At 39.5% G+C, this 25,794-nt stretch overlaps 1 protein-coding gene across 5 annotated transcripts in view; it reads right to left on the bottom strand.

The window, feature by feature from the left end:
- GSAP (gamma-secretase activating protein) overlaps positions 1–4,713 on the bottom strand; it is a 44,697-nt gene extending 39,984 nt beyond the window's left edge. Inside the window, exons 1-2 of one of the 5 annotated variants that reach the window (XR_004357440.1) lie at positions 4,534–4,713; positions 1,886–1,959 (exon numbers count right to left, since the gene is read on the bottom strand). Coding sequence is in view for 4 of the 5 variants with exons in the window: in XM_032689623.1 (XP_032545514.1) it covers positions 1,886–1,959; positions 4,534–4,618 (159 nt within the window). In the remaining variant the exon portion in view is untranslated. The remainder of the gene's footprint in view (positions 1–1,885; positions 1,960–4,533) is intronic. The other 4 variants (XM_032689623.1, XM_032689620.1, XM_032689621.1 and 1 more) reach the window with 4 other exon arrangements.
- Positions 4,714–25,794: the final 21,081 nt, after the last annotated feature.

Raw genomic sequence — 25,794 nt, 5'->3', positions numbered from 1 at the left:
AAACAAAAGCCTGAGTATTCGCTTCCTAAGGGGTCTATTTCTGAGTGTCTCATTATTGTTGTGGCAATGACAAAAGTCTTTGACTTCTGATTTAAACAAGGAAAACAAAATGTCTTTATATTAAGACACAGGCTCCAGGCCTCCTAATTTAAGATTAAGCAAGTGCTTTCACAAATAACCATTCTTTCCAAGTGTGTCTGAAACGCTAACACCCTCTGTACTTAGACACTGAAAAATACACTTCACAAGACTGGTAACAGAACTACATCAATGCCCATAACCACGCATAAGCTAAGACACTGGTTTTTATGTGCTCTCTAAAGATTCTTGCATTGCCTTGCAAATAGAATTCACTTCTGTTAAAAATATCTTCCTTGACACTGGCTATCAATGTCAGAAAAGACAGATACTGTCGAAACCACAGTAGAACGCAATACTCTAAAATAAGCTTGAAAATAAAGCTCATTCTCCACCTTCCCCTAGTTTCACACAAAACACACTTGACTTTCTCTCACGCAGAAAACAAAGGTTGCTTTCTATTTGTATGTATTAGGAACCAAGCCAGGGTAGCTCAGTTTAGTTTACATCCTCCACCCCATACAACTGCTCTCAAAAAACAAGCTACAAGTGCCCAGTTCTGTGAACTCCATCACCTGTTTTGACCAGACCCCTATGAACTACAGTGGGAGCTCAGACAGCCAGCATGCAGGCAGCCACCTGTTTAGATGTGTGAACCTTGAGCTACAACTCATCCCTTGTGCCAGTTGCAAGAGCCTGAAGAGCGTACAAGGCAGTTAGACGGTCAGAGGCCCAAAAAAGCTTTGTGTGAGATTCCACAGATGCTACAAAGCAGCAACATCACATACACACAGCACCAGGCCTCCTGCTGAGCTAGTTAGTTACTTGAACTAAGTCTTCCAGAGTTTTGAGCAATGAAAAAGAAACAACAATTCGATACATTTTTTAGTATTGTTTTTATGGTTACTGTTGTCTTGTAGAGACTCCCCTCCCTATGCTTGTACTAAAGGAAACATCCACCCACAGTATTACACCTTGATGAAGACCTCACCTCTTCCCTTAACCCTAGGCAAGCTGCAGAGTTTTAGCACTGTTGTGCCATAGGGGAATGAAAGGCAGCCCTACTGTATTGGAGTTCATCTCAGATCTGCACTCTTAAAGAACCAAGATCCTCCAGCATCCAGCTGGGTCTACAGACACCTCTGAGCTGCACAGTCAAGAAGCACAGCTTCTCTCATCAAGGGAACAAGACAAGGTGTCACCTTCTGAAACTGTTTCAAAAATCTCTTGGAACTAAAAGCTAAACATCTGCCATGGAGAGCAGAATCCTATGTTAAGACTAGCTCTAGATACTTCGAGATATCAAATAAATAATGGTTACTTTACTTGCAGTAAAGTGCTACAGATGAATCTTGAAGTCACAGAGAAGAAATGTACATGCAGAAATGGCATCTTAACACATATATATTGGTAGGAGAAAATATTTAAGTAAAGCAGCACCATGAATTTAATAGTTTAGACTTCCCTAAGAAATACTGAGGGTGAAAAAATGTGCCACTTACGAAGAGTTAGCTGTTAAAGAAATTGCCTTTCATTCAGCATGACATTCTGGCCCACCAAAAACTCAAGGGTAAAAACTCTATGGACTTAATCAAGTCAGTACTTTACTCTCCATTTCATCATTCTTAACCTTTGTCTGAAGTGGAGACAGACACTTTCCTACTGCCCAACCCCCCAAGTTGTAATCAGTCGAGTTTTCGTTTTCTAAACCTCAGTGCAAAAAAAAAATTGAACTACGAGAACTAATTAGATTCACGTGTAGTGTTATTCTCAACTGTATTTTTATAAAGTTTCAAGAGAGACTTACCTTCCAGGTATAAATAATTTTTCCATTTCTTTCAACATTTACAACATATAGTGCTGATGAATTCTCAGAAGTATCTGAAATAAGAAGTATCAAAAGGCACCGGATTTTCATTTGATCTGATTCATTGTACAATACATACACACTTTAAGAAAAGATGCTAAATACATGTAAGGATTTTTTACATGCAAATACTTATTTATATTTCCCTTCTGGAAACAGAGTATCTTTTACGCCATGATTTAAATCTGATAAACTTCAACACAAAAAGTTAAGAGATTTCAAAACAAACAAGAATTAATTATTTATCTAAACCCCTAACTCTTCATTATAATTGTGAATCTAATGGCCACTACCTTTTGTTATGAAAATGGAATGTACTTTTTCACAGAAAATCAAGCAAAACAAAAAAATCCAAAAGCCTTGCATTTATTCACTATATATATGAAGTTCAAACAATTAAGTTGCACTCCAACACTAGGCTAAAGAAAGTGTCATTTGCTCCTGTCTGCCCCTTCAGCATCTCAAAGGAAAGCCTGGAAATAAACTATATCTTCAGAGATTAATTCTGTGTACTTTCCTCATGCTGCTTTTATGTTTTCTGATCACTGCAACCATCAAAAACGCGTTTATCTCAGATGAATTTTTTATTAAAACTGTAAATTTTGCCCTTAATAAGGTTGAAGCTGTATGATTGGTTATAGTTTTATCATAAAGGTAGCCTGTAGTTCAATAAGCATCAACAAAAAGAATTGTCCACAACTCTTGGCAAGCACATAGTCGAGTTTGACACTATTTATTGGCAGTTATCACAAAGCCTTGATAGAAGGAAGACACTTAGTAAAACTTAGTTTAACAAGCCTGATACTATAAACTGGCTTGTACAGCTTTCAGTGATAAGGGAAAAAACCCTGTTTACAAGTATTATCAGAAGGAAGTAAATTCTCTGTTTTGTCATGGGAGGACAATGAAAATCCTTCATGTACATTTAACAATGCATCACTTTCTATTTGTTTCACATCACTCAAAGTACACTACAATACCACTACATCAGGGCTAGCTGGTGACAACTGAGTCAGTCTCAGATAACCATATAACCTGCTCTTTTTTGAGTGGAAACTTCCTGGGGCTTAACCACACCTCAAACTTTCAAGATGAGCACTATGGTCTACACATCTCTGCCTCATACAATACTCCCTCACAATAGAATTTAGGTAGAGAAGGTCCATGAGAAATCTCCATGCCAGTGAATCTCCCTATCACCTGACACAGATTTCTTAAAGATGTTGAAAAAGTTCTGTGTCAGAAGAGAATTTCATGTCACTGAACAGTCAGTGGGAATATGGAGCCAAAGAAGAAGTGGCAATGGTCTCCACCCTTGGAAAGTCCTGCAATGTAGAACTACAACTTCTTCCTCACGCCCACAGCTGAGACCAGCAGATGAAGGGCTGCAAAAGGACCAACCCAACCTGCCTGCCCAGCAAATGGCTCTTATTGACGTAATCAGGAGAACGCAGAGTTTGATTTCCTGAAGGCCATCATAAGCAGCTCATACAAAACTAAGTGGAATAAAGAGAACAAGGCTGGTTCACTTCACTTGCCGCTCCCTTCCTATCGTCATAGCTACTCCCAGCTCTCACACAGTTATCAATTCTCACATGCTGTCGAGGGCTTTCAAGACCTCAGAAAAAAAGTAATAAATATAACATCTGAAACCACTGACACGGAAGTACCATGACTCCTACAAATTATTTGCTTTCTGTGATTAGATTTTTTTTTGATGTTTAAATGAATCTTTTCATTCCTACCTCCCATCTTCACATTCCTAATACAACAGCACTGCATGATGGGAAGAAGTCAGTATAAACAGATAAAAGGGAAAATGCAATAGAGTAAAGTTGGTGTTGAATCAGATGCACCTTCCAAACTAGATTATTCTGATTCTGTATTACCAGGGGAATATCCTGAAGGAAGAATCTGTATTGCATTTTAAAAAACTGAGAATGATTGTCCCTTTTCCAATAATTATTACAGCAGTATTATTGTATTAGAATAAGGTTTCCATCAGTTTCTGAAAAGCAGAACTGGACCAGCTGCTCTGTAGATGAATAAGAACAAACAAAAGCAAAAAGCCACAGGGCCAAGAATACAGGGGGTTCACTCTTTTTTTCCAACCACTACCCAGAGCACTCGCCAGGCTGGATATCTCACGGTGCTGCGACAGCTGCCGCTGCCTCTAATTTTAACTAGAGCTCTTTTACCAGACAGAGCAAAGTGTTCAGGCTATGGGGTTTTTTTCCTCCCAGAAAGGGGAGTAGCGTGGGAGAAGGAACCATGCTAAAACTTTTGTTTGTTTGTTTTGGGAGGGGAGGGGGAAAAAAAGAAAAAGTCCCAAACGTGTGAAGAAGCAGGAGAAAGAAACAAGCTGTGGAGTGCAGCAGGCGTGTTAGAAGTGTTTTCCGCATGTGAGAAATTCCCGGAGGACACCAAACTCGCCCACCTCGAGTCCCCCGGCACCCAGGGGTCGCTCCCGGACGGGGGTCCCGCCGCAGCCCGGCTCCTCCCGCACGGAGGCGGCTGGGAGCGCCCGGAGGGAGGGAGGGAAGGAAGGAGGGAGGGATGGGGCTCTCCCGGCCTCCCGGGAGCGTTACCTAGAGCCGCGGCCCAGCCCTGCGCCGCCAGCCAGGGCACCACGTCCCTCCGCAGCTCGAACTCGGGCACCAGGCGCAGCAGCATCGCCCCGGCCCCGCTCCGGCCCCGCCGCCTCAGCCCGCCCCGCGGGAGGGCTCCGCGCCCATTGGGTGTTCCGGGGGTTCCCGGCGGCGGTTCCGGGGGTTCCCGGCCCGCTCCCGGCCCCGCCGGCCCTTCCGCTTCCTACCGAGGCGGGGAGCGGCCGGACGGCGCTCCGCGGAGGGTACCCGGCCTGCAGGTGGCCCGCTGGAAGCGAAGGCTCGCGTTTTCCTGGCGCCCAGGCTCCTCCCCAGGAGCGCTGGAAGAATCACAGGATCACAGAATATTCTGCCCACAAGGATCATCGAGTCCAACTCTTAGTCCGGCACAGGACATCCCCAAGAATCACACCATGTGCCTGAGAGCACTGTCCAAACTCTTCTTGAACTCAGGCTTGGTGCTGTGACCACTTCTCTGCAGAGCATGTTCCAGTGCTCATCCACCCTCTGGGTGAAGAACCTTTTCCTGATATCCAGCCTAAACCTCCTCTGACACAGCTTCAGGCCATTACCAAGGGTCCTGTCACTGGTTGCCACAGAGAACTCGGGGCAATGTTTTTGAAGCCTCACCACAGTGCTTCAGACAGTAGCCTGTCAGTGAGGGCTGGTGTCAGGCTTCAATCATCTGGTGTTCACTGATCAGGAACCACGAGTGACCTGTTGCCCTCCTCACAATCCCCCAGGAAGGGTTAGGGTGTTTTCCAAGACTTCAGCCAGCATCCCTGTTTTCTTAGCTCGTGCGCTCTGAAATTGCTTATTGAATAGGTCAAGTCTCTTTCTTTAAACTGCTGGCAGAGCTCAGGATGTCCTCTCAGACTAGGCCTGGTACGATTCTGCTTTCCATCTGCAAAGGAGGTAAAGCTTTATGTATTCTTAGGTGTCTTTGTGGTTTGTTTGCTTGGGGTTATTTTAGCTGTTGAAAATATTTGTAGCACTGATAAGGTGCTACTCCATGGCTATCTATAGCCTGCTTGTAATTACCATTTCCCTTCTGACATGTGCTGGGTGATGTCAGCCAGCTAAAGGTGGCATAAAAGTGGAGAGGCTGTAAGGGCACACACCAAGCTTGGCATACCCAAGTACGGAACAGCTTGAGCCTGTTCTGAGAGGTAATCCACTACCAAGTTTCTCCCCTTCATTGCTAAGCTTTGGAGCTGTATAAAGACCAGATGAGAAGCAGGTACATCTGCAACGTGTGGATGAAAGTCAGTTTGATAATCAAAAGGCAAAGCAGACATAAGCTTCCTCTCTATCTCCATATTGCCAACTTTTACAGTTTTATCACAAGTTTCATAATCAGCATTCTTCTTAAAGCTCCTTGGATCAAGTGGTTGTGCAAGAATTTCAGCTTATCTTTTCACTGTTGTGAAATAAAGCTTGAAAATGTGACTGGAACATTTATTTCAGAGACAAAAGGAGAAAATAGACAAAAGATCCCAAATGGATGCATTTTTTAAGAGATGAAATGGGGATAATTCATGAGTGAGTATTTGGAATGACAGAACTGGAGGGGCAAGCAAAGGAATGAAACAAAGCCAATTAAATGACTGACACTGTAAGTATGTGCAAAAAGGGAGAAAAAATCCCATACGAGGAACTAGAGTGTACTTAAGGCCAGATGAGTTCAACTGACAGAATTTTTGCTTCTGCTATAAAGCAAAAGAAAGAAATATGGAGATGGGTAACAAAGAGTGCCTATAAAAGGAAAAGAAAGAAAATTAGATATGGCTGTCTAGTATAATGGCTCTGCATTAAAAAAAAAAAAAATACAAAACCAACTGTCACTGTTCTTTTGTTTCAATATCAACCATGCCACTTGTTACAGTTCTTGAAAGAGAGCCCACATAACTGACAGATGAATTATTCTCTAATATTTACAGAGTGAGACCCATGTGACAATGCTGTTCTCCTGGGGTATCTTACACAGGATGTGAAAGGCTTTTGGGGCAGTAGGAGCTGCATGTAGTTAACATGTAGTCTGCTTGTGCCCTGTGCATAGGATCCATCCTACAGGTACTATTTGGGAAAGAACTGTAAGGATTTGTACAAGTTCCTGTAAAAGTTGGTACAAGTAAAGACTTCACAGTCAGGTGTGCAGTAGGAAAAACCTTTCTTTTTAAGGAAGTAGTTAATAAAATTTCCCCTCAGACTCTTCATTATTTTTGTAAGCCATATTTGTTTGCATTATTTCACTGATGTTTCTTAAGACTCCTGGCACAGAATGGGACCTCATCTCCAGTGCACCATACTGGGAACTTGGAAGCTTCTCTGGTGTTAGTCCCTGAAACAGAGGCAAGAGAAATTATCTCAGAAGTTTCTCTGTCTTTTCTGTAAAAAGAAGGAAGTGGCAGCCTGACAGATGAATAGATCTGAGAAACAGAAAGGGATGAGGTGATTCATGGTGACTATCAGGGTTTAGAGATATAGAAACATGACAGAAACAACCATGTAGAGCTGGGAAAGGCCAGCATACCAACAGGAGATGAAGTATTGATAGGAGCAAGGAGCCAGAATAGAAGGGAATGAGGAAGAGAGAGTCTGGAAAGACAAGACAAAGCTTTATAACCAACACAAAACTGAAGTCAATCTTCCCAGAATTGCAGTAAGGATTCCTAATTTTCTCTCAATTTTTTTAATTTAAGTGTAAAGGTTTCCTTGTGACTCTTAAAGGTCCAAAACACACACAATTATATATAAAATGACAACAAACACACTTTTGATTTAGATAAGTCTCATTTGTTATATCTTCTTTCATTTCTAAAACATAATCCATGCTATGAACAAAACAAAAGGGGAATCTCAAGGAAAATTGACTGTATACTGCCAGATGAATGATATTTCAAAGACAACTAAATAAGCTTGTATAAACAATGCTTTTGTGGCAATTTCTTGTTTTTGAATGCTTAATTTACACTCACGATATACATTAGGAATACATATATCTGCATTCAGTTGCTAAAAATATATTTAAGAGAAAGGAGATGGTTTGCCTGGCTGTTTGTGTGTTTATATAGTACAGAGGTAATACTTCCAATCAAATAAATGATTTGTCCTTTCCAAAATGTACAACATAGCCTGTCTTTGAAGAAAAACAATCACAGATTTGGGTCTGTACAGTCCCACATTTAAGGAATAAGCAAACAGTCTCACATAAGAATTTGCAATGCCATGAAGAAAACTTAATCCACTGCTGCTCTTTCTCCTCAAGATACCACTATCTAAGTGTTTGATACAGCCACTGTCAGCTGAGTAGCACCAAAGACTTAGAAGTGAGATGGGGCTTCTTGTTTCTCTTCCCATGGTGCCATTGTTATCTGTTGTTTTTACTTTATAACTTCTGCCTTTAATGTCTAATTCCTTCACAACTGTAAAAACTCACAGATTTGGAGTTCATTATGTAAAACTCCCTGTTCCTTGAGCCATTGTTCTGGCTATGCACCTCAGAGGCAGTATCTACAGGCCCAGAGTTCCAAGTTGAATTCCTAGAAGCACAATTCATTCCTCAGAAACCACAAGGCTGACTCATTCAGAGTACTCCGAGTAATAACTCAGTACAGTGTATCAGGCCACACCTCAAACCTCATACATAAAATTAAAAAGTTGATGCAAAAGCCATAAGCATCGGAAAAGCCCCTTACACTTCCTTCAGCAGGCTTTGAATTAAGACAAATAGCCTGATATATTCTTGATAACATCTCCCAACTTCGCTAGATAAAGAAGCTCTTAGTTTAAAAAAACCCAACCCAAGTTCTTATCTCTACCAATTACATTAATGCTGTAACCTATTTGTCACTATTGCTTGCACTATGAAACCAAATTGTGAATTATGCTCTTTATTTATACTGAGTTTTCCTTTCTGATTATCTGGCTCAGTTAGTTTTGATTTTTCAGACCCAGGCTTAAGCTGTGTGTAGGTACAGGAGCTGATCTTGATGGAGCAACTTCCAGGAAAGGAATGTAAAACTAAAGCTCTCATAAAAAAAAGACAAATTTTTCTATTTTTTTTCAATCAGAAATTTGTTCCTGCCTTAGTAATGGGAGGATCTCCCTCGAATATTTAGCTGCAGTGTGTCTTGACCATAGCCAGGCAAATCATTAGAGAGCAGTAGTGGCCCTACTGATTGCATTGTAACCAGCATTTTTTTACCACTAACAACAATTTTTGTGCTAATTTCCTGTGTGCCTGTCATCCCTTTTCACACAGGTCATGTGGTGAGAATTACAGAATTATACCATGACACAAGTATGGGGCTGATGAGGCATTGCCCCACTGATGGGCATTGGTGGCTGTAACTACCTTTCAGCCCTCACAACAGAACAAAGCTTTGTTCATGGAAAAAAACCATACGGAGCCATAAACCATCGATGTGTTCCGCATCAGGGAATTATACTGCAGACTTCTTATGAAGAATGAATATTTGAAATAATTATTTAAGCACATGACAACCAGGCAAACAGTTCATGACTTTTTTGGGAAGTCCTGCTTACTGGGGGCAACATCTTTTCCCGCCATCCCAGTAATAAAGGGTTTATTGTCATCATGTCTAGACAGTTGTTTCCTTGAAGAATGTTTTCATCCAGTCAAACACTAAATATATACATAAATTCTATTCCTCAAGGAAGTGGTTAATATGTTTACTAAACCCTCTTGGCTACACAAAACAAAATAAGATGCAATGTGAAACCAATATTTTGGTTTAGTGTGCAATTCAAGGTTGGTAGAATAAAATATCTCTATTTCAGTGTGTGAGAATAACTTTTTTCAGTCTCTTTAATCATAGAATATCAACATAAAGGGAAGTAATTTCAGTGAAGTCTCTCAGCATCTGTTGTGGAAGCCAGTGCTTCATGGAGGTGCTTTTGTATGCTTTGTTTAATAATTAATCTTAGGAAATAGTCTCTTAACTACTAATGAAAAAAAATCATCTTGCTATTCATGCTCGTATTGAACAGCGCCTTCTTCTTTTAAATATCTTCACTGAAGTCAATAACATACTCAAGCCAGTAACATAAGTCAGTGAGGCTTCTGAAACAATTAAGGTATTCCTCAAAGTGAGGGAGGGGAAGAGAATGGGACTTAGCAAAGTCTCTGACTGTCATCCAAGTGGCCTTTTTGTTTCCGTTGCTTCTCCCTCTGTGTCCCAGGCTCTGAGGCTCCTTTGTTCTTTCCACAGACTAACCCCTGCTAGCGCCGATGAAAGCCCTGTGAGCACACACTGTCTCAACAGCTGTTGAAGGAGCTCTTGGCTCTGTGTTTATTCTTCCAGCTCCAGCCACATTGGGACTCATAAGCAGTGTTCAGAAACTTGCCCTTTTTTCCTTTGTGATCTTTCATTTTGCATTGCAAGAGGACAATGTTAATACTGCAACAGAGTTGCAACCTTTTTGAGAAGTTAATGATGCATATATCAGCAGATTAATTCCAATTTCTTTCACGTTTTAGATGTCTTTTCATTCTCATTTTTAATTGTAAAACAAAAGAAATATTAAAACAAATGCATTCCTTCAAAATATAGGGGTGCAGCACAGTAGAGTGGAGACTACAGACAGGGACAGCACAGGATAAATGCATCAGTTTGAATTTCATTTCACTGATCTTCAGAAGCTTTGAAACCAGGGTTCTGGTGTGACTTTTTTGTCTAGGCTCCTTCTAGTTAATGAAGAAGGATGAGAACTTCAAAGAGCAATTGTTACAACCTGGGTTTGGCATTTACTTTAATGTGTATTTTGCCTGAGTCTGGATGCTGGGTCTCCTGTCCCCCCCAGTTTGCTGTCATGCCTACTGGGAATGTGCAGCTGAAGGCCTGGAGGAAAGTGGGACTGTCCCTTCATGTGTCTGCCTCCAATTAGATCACATACAATGTAATATGGAAGGGGACCCTGAGGGTGCAGTTTGATGAGCAGATGATCTAACAGCTCATGACTGTTGAAAGGATGGGCCCAGACTTCCTTCCCTTCTCATTTTCTTCTCCCTTCCCTCATCCCCAGGTCACCTCTTTGTTTGCCAGCTCTGCTGCACATCTAATGCCTCTGTGATCCAACTGTACTTGCTAACCCACTTTTTTTAATGGTTCAGTTTTCTACCAGGTTGCGGTGTCTCCAGTCACAGAAGGCTTTTGCAAGTCCACAGCCATTGCAAAGGGAAGTAGTGGTTATGTGCAGCAGGGAGGGGAACAGAATAGAAGACGACCTCCCTGTGTTGGTAGCAGTGAACTGTTAGGCCCATACAGCTCATTCAGAGCATTTGCTAAATGCCTTCCTCTGACTTTCAAGTTAAAGGAAGCAGTAATTTTTGTCCAGCATTGCTCTGGTCCATTGCCCAGCCACTGCTGGCGTACTTTCCAGAGCAGAGAACTGATCCAACTGAAAAATAACCTTGAGGGGAGAAGGGAGGAGGTGGGAGGGGATGGTTTCAGTAATGTCAGCTATCTATCAAGGTTATTGAACAAAAATGAAGTTACTCTACAGAACCGGGAATAAACCACTGACACTGGGAAAAGGGCCTTGGGGAAACTGCTTTTCCCAATGTTGGTGCTCAGTTAGGCCAGTGTCAGTTTGTACCAAATTACAGCTTTAGGATAGGTGGGTGGAGGCACCTGCTTTCCCTGCCTTACAGTAAAAGCAGCATCAGGTCTTAGCTGATCCGAGTCAGGCAAGTAAATCCCACCATTAGCATCCTTGGCCTGGTTTCTCTTTCCATCAGGATCACTAGAAACCACTAGTTTTTAACACCTTATTTGTATGCTGCAACAACCATTCCATTGATACAGTGCAACACTTTAGATATATTCAAATTATTCTTTCAAAATCTGAATACATTTCCCTGGTGCATCCTAAAAATATCTTTTATTTATTATATGTTGCTTCCAAACAAATGTCACATTAATAAGCAGAGAGACTTGGGTAGGTGTACGTCATTAGTCACGCAGTGGTTTCTTCTTCCAAAATACTTCCAGAATTAGGTCTGACCTCTTTTAACAATGAACTATTTATAGGATTCATAAGGGCCTTATCCTCCAACCCTGACTCAGCCAAAACTCACCACTGACCTTGACCTCCTCTAGTCTATTCTTACAGCCTTACTCATGTGAGGAGCTTTTATTCGCTGACCTGACTTCAGGAGTGTATTCTCATGAGTATGATTTTGAAGGCTTGGTTCCCAGCTCAGTGGGACTTGGTAAATATCACAGAATCAGTTCCTGAGATGCAAGTATTATTTTTACAATGTTATAAATACAAAAAAAAGGGGGAAATACGCAGCTGAGTTCTGCTTACAGTACTACAACAATAAACTAAGTGTAATTACGTTAGGTGTGTACAGCTACAAATGCAGTAAAAAAAAAAATTCTCGTTTTGGAAGAGTGTGTACTTATTTTTAGAAGACAGCATTCACTAAATTTCTCAATCATAAAAATTATTACTAAAAGTAATTGATTTTTCTCAGGAAGATGTAGTTGTTTTTAAGTAGAACATTATTACAGTGTTAGGTGATTACACTAGCACTGTATGGCAATGGCAATTTTTTCCCCTATTTTTTGCATCTTCTGCAACATCTAAATTACTCTATAACTAGCATCAGCTTAGTAATTTTCTATTTTCCATTATGATGGAGGATGATAAATTTTAGAAGCTAATATACTGTCATTAGTATATTAGCTGTGTCACAAGATGTGTTTTCTATATAATAAAATTACTCTTAGCAGTATACTATGTTTCTGTTTGTTTAGAATCATAGGATCTTAAGGTTGGCAAAGACCTCTGAGATCATGGAGTCCAACTGTTGACCCAGCACCATCATGTTCACTACTAAACCATGTCCCCCAGTGCCACATCCACACATGCTTCCAGGGATAGTGAGTCCACCACTTCCCTAGGCAGCCTGACCACTCATTCATTGAAGAAATTTTTCCTAATATCAAATTTAACTGACTCTTCCCTAATATCCAATCTAATGACACTTCCAATTATAAAGATTGTAAATATGTATACTTCTTTACAACACATATTTTGTTGCACGTCTCTTTCTTTTGTATTTCATCACTTTGAGGTGGGAGAGTCCAAATTTTTAGGTGCTTTTGTAAGTCCCCACACCAGTGTTTTTTTCATTCACATTTGAATCACTTCTTTTTGTTTTCCTATATCTCGTTGTGAATGGTGGGTGCTATTTATGATATGACGGTCTTCTGTAGGTCCTATATTTTATTTATGCTTTTGAATACAAGCATGCAATGAATTTGCATGCTTGTATTCAGGTGTCTTAACGTGGCTGTCTACTAAGATGCTTCGGGCTTTTTCTTGAGTGGGTAAAGGTGGAATCCATTATAATTACTAGTAATTGAAGGAATTCCTTCCAATCAGCACTGTCACGCATTTCTCAGCATCTGACTTTATCTGTCCGTATTCCCAGTTAGCCTCATTTCACCAGCCCAGTCTTGGAAGCACATACATTTTTCCTTGCTTCTGAAGACTCACAAACATCAGGGGCACAGGCAGAAAGGAGTTGCCCTTTATCAACCATGTTGGAAGCTGGGGCTCAGCTTTTATTCGCTCTTAAGATCCGACCAAGCCCATGGTGGAAAGCAGGCCATGTCTGCTCTGACTATTCAGTACTGGCATCAGGAGACAGTTCTGTTACTGGACCCCTGGACAATTCTTATCAGCTTGGTCAATACTTACAAACACTATCTACAAGGGGATTTACTTGTTTATTGGTTGTATAATGGCTCCATGTGGATAAAAACTACTCTTAGACCTGGGTTCAGCACTTCTATCCGTTCCAGCTCCTTCCTGCAGGGCTCACGTGTAACGTCCTACAAGCAGGAGTCTTCATGTCTTGTTGGTTTTTTTCCTAAGTTCTCCAGCCTCCATCCATTCCCTTCCTCTTTCATTTTGGGCCACTGTTTCCTCATCCCAATACAAATGCCAGCAGTCCAAAACTGAGGAACGCTGCAACTGGGCTTGATTCTACCTCTTCCCACAGGACTAATTAATTGTTCTTGCCATGGCAAGAGTACAGAAAATGGAAAATTACTTCCATTTGCATATAGATGCATCGTTGTACCTTCAGAAACGGTGAATTCCAAAGGCTTCTGAGAAATTCGCAAGTAGCCCTGTGGTTGTCAACTAAAAATACTATGCACCTGTCTTGGACAGTAGGTTTCACTGTGATTTCTGATAGTCAGAGGCTGATTTATGCCTCAAAGTCTAACATTTAATATTCCAGGTTGTTCAGATTAATTAGAATTCTCAAAATCCATAGAAATGTTTTAACTTTTTAAATTTTAGGCTCAATGACCATTTTTATCCACAGTTTAATTACAGGGTACATAAGAAGTGAGACAGAAGTAAGAGAATTATTTAAGAAACTGCCATCATTTAATTGCTTTGAATTAATTTCAAACTCCTGCTCTATCTTTCCTATAGCACTTTTTAGTCTTCTGTGCTCTTTCCTAAGCTAATCACTCTTGAATTTTTCTTCAGAGAAGATGCTTTCCATACGCTGGATCATACTTGTAGCTTTCCCTGAACATGTTCTGAGGAGGGCCTTCGAAAAACTTTCTCTAAAAACCAGAAGTAATGTATATGCATTTGTTTTTCCATTTTATCAGGACACATAGATGATAAGAAGCATAGTTTTCCTTTACATGGTCAGAGCTGTTTGGCCTATCATGTTCATGGTTAGGCCTTTCATAAGTCTGTCATTAGAGACTGTGTCAACCACTTGACCTAGTGATATAGATTCTTATCTTATAATTCCTAGAAATCTTTTTTAGTCTTATTTTTGTAGATATATACACATTACTGACTTATAATTCTATTTGATAGTTAGAATATATAAATGAGAAGGTTTGTATGTTAGCTCATAAACATTCTCATTCTTACAGTGTTGGATGTATCTTGCCTGTGTTTTATTTTCAAATTTATCAGTTTATATATCTATGTTATTTCATCTGTAATCCTTCTGCTGTTTTTGTATTCTTATTACAAGAAAAATATTATTTTAACCAATGTTCTCTACTGGGAAAAAAAAAAGCTAACCAGGGGTGATTATTTTTTTTGCATAAAACTTCAGACTAGTCAGATCCAGTCAGAGCCAGTCAGATCAAAGGGTCATCTAACTAACATCTTGTCTCTGATAGTAGCCAGTAATAGATGCTAAGTGAAAGCATATATAAAAACATAAAAGATTTTATTTAATTCTCTTTCAACTCTTCGAGATTATGAAATTAAGGAATCAAGGCAGTCTAGAACATACTAGTTTATTTTTTTTGGCATCCAAAAAGTCTTATGATAATTAGTTTAATGATTTAATAAATGTGAAAAGATACATCTGTCTATTTGATTCTTCTGGCTGTTGATTTTTTGTGATGTACTCTAGTTTTTATACTAAGAAAATTCATTCTTCATTTGGGAGAGGAGTGTATTTAATATCTCTTCATGTAAAATCTATGCCCTACCTCTTATCATCCTTATTATACTTCCTTGTATTTTTCTGAGACTCATATTTGAAAAGGCATACAGAGGCTTTATCCTTTGTAATTGCTGGTTTTATTTTCTTGGGAGTGCCATTGATCCATAATTTGTATCTTTAGTATTGTAATAAAGTTCCCTTTAATTTGTCTTATGTCAATGCCTATTTGCTTGTCAAATTCTCACCTAGGCCATCTAATTTCCATTTCATACTTTACTTTCCGTAAGTATCTTTTATGAAGGCATGTAAATGAGTGGTTTGCTTTCCACAGGCTAAAAAGCCATCTAATGTTAATTATCAATTGTAGCTCACACATTGCTTTTAGCTTTAGCCCTAGGGCAGGAAGCAGCTGTCGGGGACAGCAAAACTGCTGCAGAAACAGTCTGTACTTGGCACCATCCACACAGAAGGCTTCAGAATATCAAGATGAACTGAATTCCTCAGCTCTATTAATAAGACACCATAGTATCATGTGAACCTCATGAGGTTTAACAAGGTCCTTCACCTGGATTGGAGCAATCCCTAATATCAATCCAGGCTGGGGGACGAAGGGATTGAGAGCAGCCCTGATGAGAAGTACTTGGGGGTGCTGGTGGGTGAGAGGCTGGACATGACCCAGCCATGTGCACTCACAGCCCAGAAAGCCAAACATGTCCTGGGCTGCATCCCCAGCAGCGTGAGCAGCAGGTCAAGGAAGGGCATTCTGCCCCTCTACTCTGCTCTCATGAAACTCCACCTGGAGTGCTATATCCAGCTCTGGGGTCCTCAGCACAAGAAAGATATGGACCTGTTGGAGAGGTACCAGAAGAGGGTCACAGAGATTATCGGAGGGCTGGAGCACCTCATCTGTTAGGACAGGCTGAGAGAGTTGGGGTTGACCAGCCTGGAGAAGAGAGGATTCCAGGAAGACCTTTCTTTACTTAAAGGGGGCTTACATGAAAGATAGAGAATGATTTTTTTACTGAAGCCTGCGGTGATAGAAGGGCCAATGGTTTTAAACTGTAAAGAAGTAGATTAGGTGGGTTATAAAGAAGAAATGCTTTATGATTAAGGTTGTGAGACACTGGCACAGGTTGCCCAGAGAAGTTGTGGATACCTCACTCCTGGAAGTGTTCAGGGTTGGATGGGACTTTGAGCAACCTCCCTGACCATGGCAGGGAAAGATGTCCCTGCTCATGGCACAGGGGGTTGGACTGAGTGATCTTTAAGGTCCCTTCCAACACAGACCATGCTATGATTCTGTGATCAGTACTTGCCAAACCCATTTTCTTACCTGCTCCTTACCCAGCAGGACAAGAGTGACCACACAAAACAGCAGTACCTTGCAGTTGCAGTAGATTTTACATGTTCATGCACTCCTAGTGGGGACTGTGGGTAGAGAAACGTGCAGGGTGGTGCTGGGTACACAAACAGTGGGACTGTGGCTCCTGGTTATGAGAACACGAAGCTTGCTTAGTTTTCATGCTCTGAACTCTTTAAGGACCTCAAATTAGATACTCTATACTGCTTTGTGGACTGAGAGCCTAAGGAGTTTAGCTAATGAGTTGTATGTCCCATGCTGTGCAGAGCAAATGTTTCTACACGGTTTTATTTTAAAAACTCTGTGAATGATAGCCTTGAGTGGTATTCTCAGGCTGGGAAAAAAAATTACATAAAAATGTAAATACAGCTTTAAAAACAAGTTTTAATTATTTAGAAGCTAAATGCACTGAAGAATGCCTTAATTCTAATTGTCTGATTGTTGTGCGACTTCTCCGTGAAGTTACAGTTGTGCAGATGCCTTAAGGACACCTTGATATTTTACTCTTAAAAAGAAAAATCTTTTTTTTAATTACCACAAAATTTTTATACTCTACACTTTAATTATTGGTACATAACCTGTACTGATATTAGTTTCTTTTTCTCGAAATCCTGAAATAATAGTTTTGACTCTCAATGTAAAGGTCAGCTTCATAGGTCATTTTGATTATCAGTACATCTCAGATTGCTTGAACCAAAGCCAGTGAAGTCAGTTGAAAGTAACGCAGCCTACTGTTGCTCTGCTTTTTGTAATTTCTGGAAAGGTTTGAAGTTGTTTAATGTATGGAAAGTTGAAAAAGAGTAATCTTTCTTAAAATCTAGGTGGAGCTCTATGAAACAACCTGATGAAGTAATCATCAGGGTCACTGAGGAGGGCAGGCAGCATCCTGCAGAGCTGCACTTCCAGCTCTCTGATCCTGTTCCTGCCACTGAGGAACACGCTGAGGAGCACTGTACGAATGCACAACACGCAAATCTAACCAGTTGTTGGTGCCTTTTGTAGTTCTCCCATGACTAAGAAGCTAATGATCGTGAGTAATTTATTTCAGCCTTTTATCCTATGTCTTTTTATCTAAAGATGGGATCCCCAAGACATCACCTTCCCCAAACTGTGGAGAGCACAGAGCACTGTATTTTAGACATCCTCTCAGCGCTTAATTTTCAGCCGTGCCAGTCTGTAAATCTGTCACTTTTCCAGCACGCTTCGAGGGCTCACCAGGCATGCACAGTGCAATTCTCACTTTCAAATGACCAGTGAAAACACATATGTTTTGGGGGACTGCAGACACTATAAGTGTAACTCCATGTCTGACAGATTTCCTTTAGCTCAGGGCTGCAGCCCTAGTGCAATGACTGCCCTCTCACTGCCCTTGCAATAGGAGGTGTCACAAGCAGGAGAAGCTGAGTGTTTTGTAACACGGTGTTGTTCCTGGAAGACCAGTTTGATCAGAGCAGACTGGTCCTTTCAGGTGAAATGCCATTAATTCACTTAGGAGTCCTGGCTGAGTCATCCCCACAGCTGAAGAGAATGAGTATGAGGTGGAAGGTTTTGCTTTTTCCAATGGGGGCAAAAGAGTTTCAAAACAAGGCTGATGAAAACATCCAAGTCTTTAAAGAGTTACCTAAGAAACTAAACTTGTGAAACTATTTAGCCAGTGGAGGAAGCGGGGAAAGAGTGGTCTGTCTGCCCCCCCCCCCTTCCCAAGGTGCTTTGTAACTACAAATACAAAGTCATGCAAGGAATGTGTAAGAATAATGAACTCAACAGCAAAATTATTAGAGCCGTGAGCTGGGCCTGCTAATGAACTAGATGGGCTTAATAGTCTGCAAGGGTGAATTGTGTTCATAAAGGTGGGAGAACTTGTGGTTTTTTTCTTACAGTTTTATTGGGATTGGACTACATGAAGGTATAAATGTTGTAGAAGCAGGAAAACCCATTAATTACTGCTGGACCCGAAAGACAAATCTGCAAATTTTAACACAACTGTGCTCATGTAAGGCAGGTTTCATTTTTACTTAAAATGGAGTATCTTTGAACAGTAATAAGTAAGGTCTGTGAGGACCACAGTAAGTATATTCCATTTTTATTTGCCCAACAGAAAATAGAATCTCAGTGTAAGTTAACCATATTATTGGTCTCAGACTGTCCTAGGTGCTAGATTCATGTGTCAGCTGCTCTTACCTCATGAGCATATCCTCATAGCTACTAGGAGTTAGGTTTTACAGCATAACTTTCTAAACATTGTAATCCAGTCTTTCTCACCTGGGTTCTGCCTCTCCCAAGCCATCTAGAATAAAGAATAAATGAAAAGAGAATTAGAAGCAGATATTAAAATCTTGGAAATATAATTAATAAATATAAAAGCTGGGAAAAAATTCTGTGCAGCAAAAATAAATTAACATGATTAGTGTGGCACCTTTAAACTTTTTTTTTTTTAATTGAAACAATTCTAGGATTAAAGTCACTTAAGGCTTGTCTTTAAGCCAGACTGACTGGAAAAATGTTTCAATTTCAATAAACCACTGTTTGGTTTAGTCTGAAACTGGTAAGACGTGAAAAACTTCCACAAAACCTCATTTAAATATAGTAATGCCCAATTTCGGTAATGTAACATGTATAAACAAGATGTCCATCAGTTTACTTGGCAATTTTGAAAGATTTCCACTAAATACTCTGCAGTCCTCTGAAGCATTTGAGAACCACAAAAACTATGCACTTATTTTGTCTGTTATTTAGAGAATAAATGTAGCTTACTTTCTACTGTTGTTTTATGCTAGTATTTTGTATTCCTGCTTCAGAGTGGTTGATGCAGTAAAGCTTTTTCTCAGTGCTCAGTTAGAGTCTTTTATTCTGTTGGTTGCTGGTTGTACATTTGACCTGCACTGGGGATTTACTGGTACAGAACTGGAACATAATTTGGTTTTAGTTTAGACCAGAATCTGATGTAATGCTTTTAACATTTGTATTCTATGTACATCTTCACAGATTTTATTTATGGGCAAAGAATGGGTACACATTTGAAATTAGCTTTCTAGACACCAGCTAGACTAGCTAGTAATCTTGATGGTGGGAATAAAATCAGGATTTAAGGGGAAAATCAGTGAATTTTACCTCATGGGGTTTTTTGTTTGTTTCCTCTGATATTAATTAGAATGACTGTATATTTTTGAATATGTCACTTCAGCTTTCAGTTTCTAATTTTACAGTATTAGATGGCCAAGATTGCATTTAGGTCAGGGTTTGGATTTTACAGAAAAAAGTAATTTCTGTCATAAAAAATATGTGTAAAAACTCAGGTTGCAAATTTGAAAAAACTGAAAAAAGCAAAAGTCAAATTTACACACATCAAAGGAATTAGCAATGAAGAATTTGGTTCCAAGGCCAAGCTCTGGCCACTCAAAAGGATTTGCCCTCTCTAACGAGGTGCTGCAGACACCATGACTGCAATAGGGCATCAGTTTTCAGTCTGGTTACTTTAAACTATTTCTTTACCAGAAGTGCAGGCAGTCAGCCATAAGAGTGGCCAAACCAGGAATGTATTTTTCTAATATTTATGCAGTCCAAAAAACCCAAGCAGAAACCCTTCAGCCATCTCTCCCACTTTGTCAACTCTTCTAAAGTTTTGCAAAGATAGGGTAATGTGAAATATGTTTCATTTACAACAAAACATTGCCAGAGAAAATTCTGAGGGCATAAGCCACATTTCTGAAAATTGCAATGACTCAAGTGACCTCTTGTTCTGACAACAGCAATTTTAAGCCTCTACTACTCTAATCTGTAATCAAGATAGGGAAAAAGAAACAGTGATGTGGGCAACACAGACAGGACTGGATTGCATCAGAATATGGTGTTTGTTTTCTTGTCCCATCCAGTTTAATACATACCTTTGAGATAAATAGTAGTAAGAAAACTGTGAGGACATTTCTTTTCTCTTAAATTTATTCAGTTGTACAATTGTTTCAAGTTGATCATTTACTTTCAGGACTGCTTGTATTGCATCAGTCTAAGAGTAGCCCTGCCCCTGTGTAATCACTGTATTTAGAAGCTGTTTGGAAATTCAAGAGATTAGTGGTCCATTCCCTATACTGAGCTGGTCAGCTGTATCCTAGACCATCCTAAATACAAGTATGCTTAACTGCTCTTAAAACTTCCCATTTCCTAAAGCCTTCCTAGTCTATAGCCTTCCAAGCTGATGTATTTTGGTGTTTAACAATCCTTTAGGTTGGAAAACATATTCCTAATGTCTATGCTAAATCTCCCATGCTCTAAATTAACCCAGTTATTTCCTGGCTTTCCTCTTGTGGCCATGAGTAAGAATTAACCATCTGCTCTTCATTTAAGGAGAGACTGTTTCACTTTTTAAAATCTACAATTGTTTAAATGTATTTCTAATATGATAAAATGCAATAATACAGGTGGGATGAGGATTTGCTGTATTGGACCTAGTTAATAGTCTATAGGCTCACTCTCCTTTCTGTGTGCCAGCCTACAAGCATTCCTTAGCAGCAAGAGAAACCCTCCCTTCTGCTTGTATTTGCATGCACATGGGTGCAGCCATGAGTAAATTCAGTAACATCTTGCCCTGCTCTGAATTTTTGCCCTTGTAGTGCAGATGTAGCAAGGACCTACCCTAGGGTGTTGGCAAAAACCTCTGTTCAGTGAATTTGTCTCAGGCATAAGTTTTATCCCACAAATACAGGAACCCCTTACACAAGCTTAACCTCAAGTGAGCAGATTCTGCCATTGCTTAAAATTATGGAATCCTGTAAGACCACAGCAATGGCTTTGCAGATCAGGAAAAGACTTGATTCAATGTTTTAACCTCTTTAAAATATTTGTAAGCACTAAAAGCCAAATTATATTGTCATGTAATGCTGGACAAACCGACTTCTACTGAGTTAATCCTGAGTAACACTGCTGCCCATAAAAACAAGGTTGACCTCAATGTGCATAAGAGACAGGATTAATGAATTTAAAATGTTTTCAATATTTCAGAAACATGCAATGCTGTGTAAATGGTAAATATTGATTTCTCTAGTTGAAATTGGAAAAAAAGTATTTACCTCAGTGACCAACATTTGATCTCAATGTAAGTTACAACCTGTAGCTCTGCAGAGTGGCTGTTGTCATCCTGCTCTTACTCTGTGTTTTGTAGAGGGAACTTAGTGCAAGCAAGTAAATGGGGATAGTGAAAAGCCTGGGACTGTAAAAGCTCAAGAGCAACTCAGCATAACAAAAGTAACCCTAAGATATAACAAATGTGTTTCAGCAAGTTCTTTTACTTCTGTCCCCCCACATGCTTAGGAGCAAGGTTATCACATGCACAGGCTGTGCAATGGATCTGTGGCATTTAAGGGGGCATTTATGTGGCCTAACAACAAATCCAGACTGTCCAGAATTAACAAAAGGGGATTTTTTTTTTTTTTTAGCTCACAGTTAAAGAAAAATCTCCAATGTGAACCATCCAGGCTACAGAACTGATGCCACATTATCTTATGTAATTTGCAGAGACACCAGAGAACTCCCAAGTGTGAATATTTCTGCCTTTCTTTATGTCTTCTTGAGGTGACAGTATCATCCATATCATCTAATTAGTTAAATGCTGGCCAGATTCTACCCTTGATCCTTGTACAAATCATCCCCTGATACTAATTGAGAAGTGACTGGGGCAGATGTGAAGTGCAGACTTGGAAATTCTGCATTCCCTTAGCCTTGTTGTATTTCCAAACATCCCTGCTGAGATCCAGCAACATATTCCTGAGTGTGAACTAATGACAATTGCTTCCCTAAAGGCATGCAGGCAACAGAGTTTTATTTATTGGTTTCACACAGTTTCCTATAAACCTAACTGTCCTATTTAAAATTCAGTGAGGTTTCTCCAGAAAATTTAAAGTAAATGGGTAATTCCATGTTGCTTAGAAGAACAGAAGCCACACAAAAATGGAAGCAACACCACATCTTGGCCCCAGTACTCTAGTGGAAAATCCAAGCAATCAGTTTCCCAGTAAAACTTCTCAGTGCTAATTTTCATGCAAACAAACTACTGCTTAGCATGGTGACGTGTTTTTTGGTATGACTTGTGAGACATGTTTCACTGTGTTATGATATTCTATTGCCTACGTAAGATAATTTTCAAAATGTAGTATTTTTTAATGTATGCACCATTGTTCTGGAAATCTGAATTGCATATAAAATTAGTATGAAATTTTGCATTGTAAATTGGTTTTAATGTGCAAATTATGGTGCATGCATGAAAGTTTTGAATCAAAACATTGGGAAAATAGACATAAAATTTTTTTTTAAAATTAACTAATAAGGAGTTATGTGGAGTATGCAAACATATGTAAGGAAAGGAGAAAGGGTAGATAAAATGTCAGCACTGACATTTTTGTGACTGCTCATTTACATTTTTCACAAATGAAGTTCAATAGAATCCCAGATCACCTTTTCCTTTCCTCACCTTGATGCACCATTTTCAATAATCAGGCTTAGGCCCTTACTATCCAGTGCAGAATTGCTCCTCTATAGTCCCAGCTTTAAGCTGTTACTTTCAATGAAAGTTTTTCAGAGTAAAGACTTTGAGATTTGGTTCTCCCAAAGCATGGCATAGAATTCTTCTTTGTGGAAAAATTCCTTCTGCTTGAAATGGGCGTTTCTTCTCAAAACACAGCAGCAATGGGATGGTACAGCTTTACTCTGTGCTCACTGCAGTCAGTAGGAAGATTTCTGCAGAACAGTAACATCCTCATAGGGAACATTATAACCAATGACAAGCATTTTCTGAAGCAGATCCTTGATTGCAAATTTTTCTTTACATAAAACACACAGTCACCAAGTCATCTAAATGCATTAGAGATCTTTGCAGCTGCAAAAGTACCCAGTGGACTTTGAGTTACTTCCAAAGGGCCTCCAAAGCTATCTCTGCAGTTATACTTGCCTTTGGACCTCTGCAAATGCATTGGAATAATTTTTTATTAGAGTCCTCTTGACTTCTTGTGCACAGAGTACAAAAATGAAAATACGTTTTAATAATATAGCTACAGACACCTGAATAATAATTAAATATTAATAATCTCCTTGTTTGCTCTTGCAATTGATAGAGGCTAGTGAAATTAAGCCTTTCAGGTGCTATTCTAAAACAGGAAGGCCATAGGAGGAGAAAGCTCATATGAATATATTGGTAGAAACTATGCAAAATAATACAAAAGCATAAACACTGTGTTCAGACTAGTATGTTGGAGACAAGTCAACAAAACCTCTATACATGATGTGGTGTTTCACAAGGTTATTAGACATGTTAGGGGTCAATAGGGGAGGGTCACCCAGTGTTTATAGAAAGTATACTGGTATTTTCAAGGTTTTTCAAAATTTAAGTCCCTTACCAAAGTATTTGAAAGAAATGGAGGTATCATATAATAAAAGGAAAGTTCTCTTCAGAGATTTTATCTTCACAAAGAAGGGTAAGTCTCTCTACTGAGATGGACACTACTCAATAAACTGGCAATAAACAATTTTGGATAAGTAGAGATAAGTTTCGGAATGATGAAGAATTGTTCAAGATAGCCAAGTTTAAAGACAACAGCTTAAAATCTCAAACACTGAGCAGCTATAATAGCTCCTGTGTGAAGAAAGCCAAAATAGATTCGGACTGACCAGCTTACAGAAGAAAACTTAAGGAGAGATTTGAGAGAGAACTCTGAATTTGTGAATGCAATAGAGGCTAGCCATCATTTTCTGTCATACAAGGATTTAGGAGGAATCAAATGAAATCCTATCAGATTTCAAATGAACAATGGGGATGTACTTTTTCACACAGCGTATAATTATGTTACGGAAGTCGTTACCACATGATGTTTTGGACATGAAATCTATTGTGTCAAGAAGAGAAGCTGATACATTCACAGATACTGTTTGGTAACTGTAGCACAGAATGGTCACTGTATAAACTCCAGTTAAGGCTCTCCTCAGCTGCAAAGCGACAGCGCCTGTGGAGGATCACTCCATGGATGTCTCATCTCTTGTATTCATTCTCTTAGCGTCCACTATTGGCCACTTCAGAGACAGGTTACATGGGGACATGTACCCAGATGGACTGTGACCTGACCTACCATGACCAAAAAATGTTGCAATACTTTCTTCATTGAAATTTTGGAAAGAAACAGAAATAAGTTTACTGAAATTCACTCTTTGACCTCTATGTACACAAATTGCCAGTTAAAAAAAAAAAAATTAACCCTTATAATTTTATCCTATCTCAACTGGCATTGTTGGAAAAATTCCATTTTTGTTGAACTCTTTCTCCTGATAGCAAAATTGACTTAGAAAAGTTCTCTCCACCTGTCTCATAAATAGTCATTTAAAAATACAGAACATAAGATTTTTTTAAAACATCTAGCTTTTTAAAGCTTGAGTCATGAATCTTTCTTATTCAGCTTCAGTAGAAATTAAAGTTTTAGTGAGTAGAAATGTACATTTAGTAACAACCTACCATAAGCCCTTGTGAATGAAAAACTCAAAAGGTGACAGCAAAATAACAATTGAAAATATTCTATCACAAACATTGCCAAAAGGTAAGTTCTTCTGTGAAAAGCAATTGAAATCACTGGTAGGACAAAATAATGTTTGCATTAGAGAAGTGTATGATGACAATGTGCACAGAAATGACAACAAAGGAGTGAGAAGTTTAAGTATTTGATGTTCAGAGGCCATAGTCTGCATCCAATTAATTTATGAGGTGTTAATATATTAAAAAAATTTATCTGACCTACAGGCAACTATTTAAAAACACGTTTTTTTGCGATGGGTGCTTCACAGTTTTTCATGCAGAAGCCAGAAGTATTTTAAAGTGTTAATGCTTCTATGTGCATTTTCTACCAAGACTCTTATGATATTTATGAGATTGATTTTCTTTCTGCCTTTGCAAATTATTGCTAATGACAGAACAAAAGTGCACATCACAATCCCCTAATATTAATGTTCTTAAGCTTAAGTCCTAAGTCTTCATTTCTTGTGGCTGCACCAGAAAGAGGAGATTCAGAATTCAGCAGCTCTCAGTATGCCCTAAATAAATGACTGCCAAAGCCAGTGCCAACTAGACTCCAGCAGTGCTATCAGTAATTCCCTGGATGCCTTTTCCTGTGGTGGACCCAAATGAGTGCTTATGCTGGCTTCCTCCATTCCTCCTCACAGAGCTAGTGGAACAACAAGTCTAAGCAGGGCTGATCTCCTCTGGCAGAAATTCCATATAGAACACAGGGCCACAAGGATCTGCTTCCAGATTTTCCCCTGTCCAGATGTTGGCTACATAAGGATCTCCTGCAGAAGCTGGATTGCAGCTGCTGCTGGGGGTGTCTGCAATCAATATCTACTGTCATTCAGGTCATTTTTCAGCTTAAAATGTGACTCTAAAATA

Source organism: Chiroxiphia lanceolata, chromosome 5, assembly GCF_009829145.1.
Source record: "Chiroxiphia lanceolata isolate bChiLan1 chromosome 5, bChiLan1.pri, whole genome shotgun sequence".
NCBI lineage: Eukaryota > Metazoa > Chordata > Aves > Passeriformes > Pipridae > Chiroxiphia > Chiroxiphia lanceolata.
This window is presented reverse-complemented; position numbering and strand designations above follow the sequence as displayed.